This window comes from Penaeus chinensis, chromosome 41 (assembly GCF_019202785.1).
Source record: "Penaeus chinensis breed Huanghai No. 1 chromosome 41, ASM1920278v2, whole genome shotgun sequence".
Classification (NCBI taxonomy): Eukaryota; Metazoa; Arthropoda; class Malacostraca; order Decapoda; family Penaeidae; genus Penaeus; species Penaeus chinensis.
This window is the reverse complement of record NC_061859.1, coordinates 3,220,716-3,223,215: the sequence shown is the minus strand read 5'-3', so window position 1 is coordinate 3,223,215 and position 2,500 is coordinate 3,220,716. Positions and strand designations below refer to the sequence as shown.

At 37.9% G+C, this 2,500-nt stretch overlaps 1 protein-coding gene across 3 annotated transcripts in view; it reads right to left on the bottom strand.

Moving 5' to 3' along the window:
* The window catches only part of LOC125047535 (coiled-coil domain-containing protein 102A-like), a 22,411-nt gene that overhangs the window by 17,676 nt on the left and 2,235 nt on the right, over positions 1-2,500 (bottom strand). For all 3 annotated transcript variants that reach the window (XM_047645806.1, XM_047645805.1, XM_047645807.1), the window contains one exon: positions 41-151. In XM_047645806.1, coding sequence (XP_047501762.1) covers positions 41-151 — 111 coding nt within the window. The remainder of the gene's footprint in view (positions 1-40; positions 152-2,500) is intronic.

Here is a 2,500-nt window from a genome sequence, read left to right as displayed (position 1 = left end):
CTATCTATCTATCAATCTAACTACCAATTTTACTAATCACCTTGCTCCATTTTTCTCTCCAGTTGGCAGTGCAGTCTGACCACCACCTCATGGTCTTCTCCATCTGCGTGGCACGGGCTCGGGCCTCCTCCAGCTCCCTCTGGATGAGTTCCTGCAACAACATAGCTTGTTAGGAGTGAGTTTCATTTTTCACTGCACATGTCTGTGTTGGTTACTTGAAAATACACTGTATTTGTGTAGGTGAAGACAGGATATCATTTAGTTTTTTTTTTTTTTAATTATTAAAACTATGACTAGCAAGTTAAATGATAATGATCTTACTTACAAATATTTGTGTTTGTAAGGACACAAAAGAGGGGAAAACCTATTATGTACAGTGTGATTTATCTAAGAATAGTTGATATTAATGCTTTAGGTAATTTTTTTTACTCTTTCACATGTCACATGTCTACATGTGTAATAGTTTATTTAAGCAAAGCATCTTTTAAATTTATCTTTCTGTAGTTAACAGTTATCATGTGGTTGAACATACAACCAGCAGTTGTCATCCTAAAGCCTGCAAAAAACATGCTCTCAAAATTAAGCTTAAGGATGGGTGAGGAATATACAGCAGATTCTCACCAGATTCCTGCAACATCTCAATATTATTTGGAGTTGAATCCCATGAGAAAAAAAAGTGGGATCTTCCATTTCAGGGCAAACAAGTGAGCTGTTTATTCCCCGCAAATCAAAACTTTGTTTTTCTTTCAAGGCATTTTTCTATCATAAATATGGCCCCTCTGAGGCAACCACATAAAGGAAGCCCTTCTTCATCTCTTATTTCTTGGTTTTATTTTTTTCTTTCTTTTATTTCTTATCATTAATATCAAAGGTGCCTTACGTATATGTATACAAGAGATTACCATTGTAATTCCTTTAGTTAAACTGCTGATACATATCACTGCCATATATCAATTACCTTGCATTGCAGTTTCATAGATTTAGAGAAGGAAAATGGATGAAGCGGATGAGAGCTGAGGAAGAGGAGGGAAAGGAGGAGAAAAACACAGAATTGATTGAGGGAAAGGAAGAAGGGAAGACGGGGAGTAGGAGGAAGATGAGAAGGGTGAACAGGAATAGGAAGGGAAGATGGGAGAGGAAGTAAAAGAGTAGGGAGGGGGAAGAGCAGGTGGAGCAGGAGGAGGAGGAGGAGGAGGAAGAGGTGGCAGCAGCACAAAAGAAGTAGAAAGCAGAGGAGAAGCTGTAGGAGATGGAAGTTGAAAATGACAATGTGTGGGGAAGATGCACTAAGAAGGAACTTTTAGCAGGAAAAAGTCAATACATCTTTTCTTGAATCCTAAAATAATTTTGTAATCATTCCTCTACTTGATGAAAGCAATTTTACTCTTCAGGTCAAAAGACACATCTTTCAATCTCATTTCCTGTGAATCCGAGACCCGGAAGGCAGAAAGAATAACGAACCACCCAAGCCAAAGACACTGGACAGCAAAAACCATGCAGCAAAATCTCAAGTGACTCCTTCAGACGTGAACTCAAGGCATCCTCCCCCAATGTTCTAGCCTGTTTGCCACAGCTAGAACTTGGGTCAGATTACTTGCCAGCACAGGACCTTCCCCGACTCACTTCATTTTCCAGTGAATAAATGGCCAACGGCATCTCTGAAACTACAGATAGTGATCTTCATCGGCACTTGTTTGCAGAACAGCTTCAAGAGGTTACTTCATTGTGATTCTTATTCATTACTCGTGTTAATACTTTTGCATGTAGCTATTGTGTTTAGAATTAATAATACTTCCTGAAAGGTAAGAAACTAGTTTTTTCATATTTCTTAATGACCTCTGGTTAAATACCCTATATTTTTACTAGCTATTTAAATATCTTTACCAATATTTATAGCCTTGACCTGGCTAATCATTGATGCAAAGCATTATTTTAGAATTATTATAACAAAAGTTGTATATCTTAAATAAGATATGACAAAGAGTTGATTATCATGTTGCAGCAACTGGCATAGACCACAAGTGGTTATTTGAACCAAAAATTATTGTTTGTTTTAAAGTTACTGTCTTTTGGATATACTTCAAGAGATGACAGTTATCATTTAAGAAAGTGATAAGGCCTATATATTTTCTGTCCTTATAGAAAATAGTTTTATATTTCATTTTTCACCAGGACACCATATAATTTAAATTTCTCATCTAAGTAAATGAAACTAATGTAAAATTCTGCAGTAGTCTCTACTGTGAACTGCCACACAAATGCACACATACATATGTACACACACACACACACACACACACACACACACACACACACACACACACACACACACACACTCACACACTCACTCACTCACTCTCACTCTCACTCTCACTCTCACTCTCACTCACACTCACACTCACACTCACTCTCACACTCACTCTCACACTCACACTCACACTCACTCTCACACTCACTCTCACACTCACTCTCACTCACTCTCACTCTCACTCACACTCAC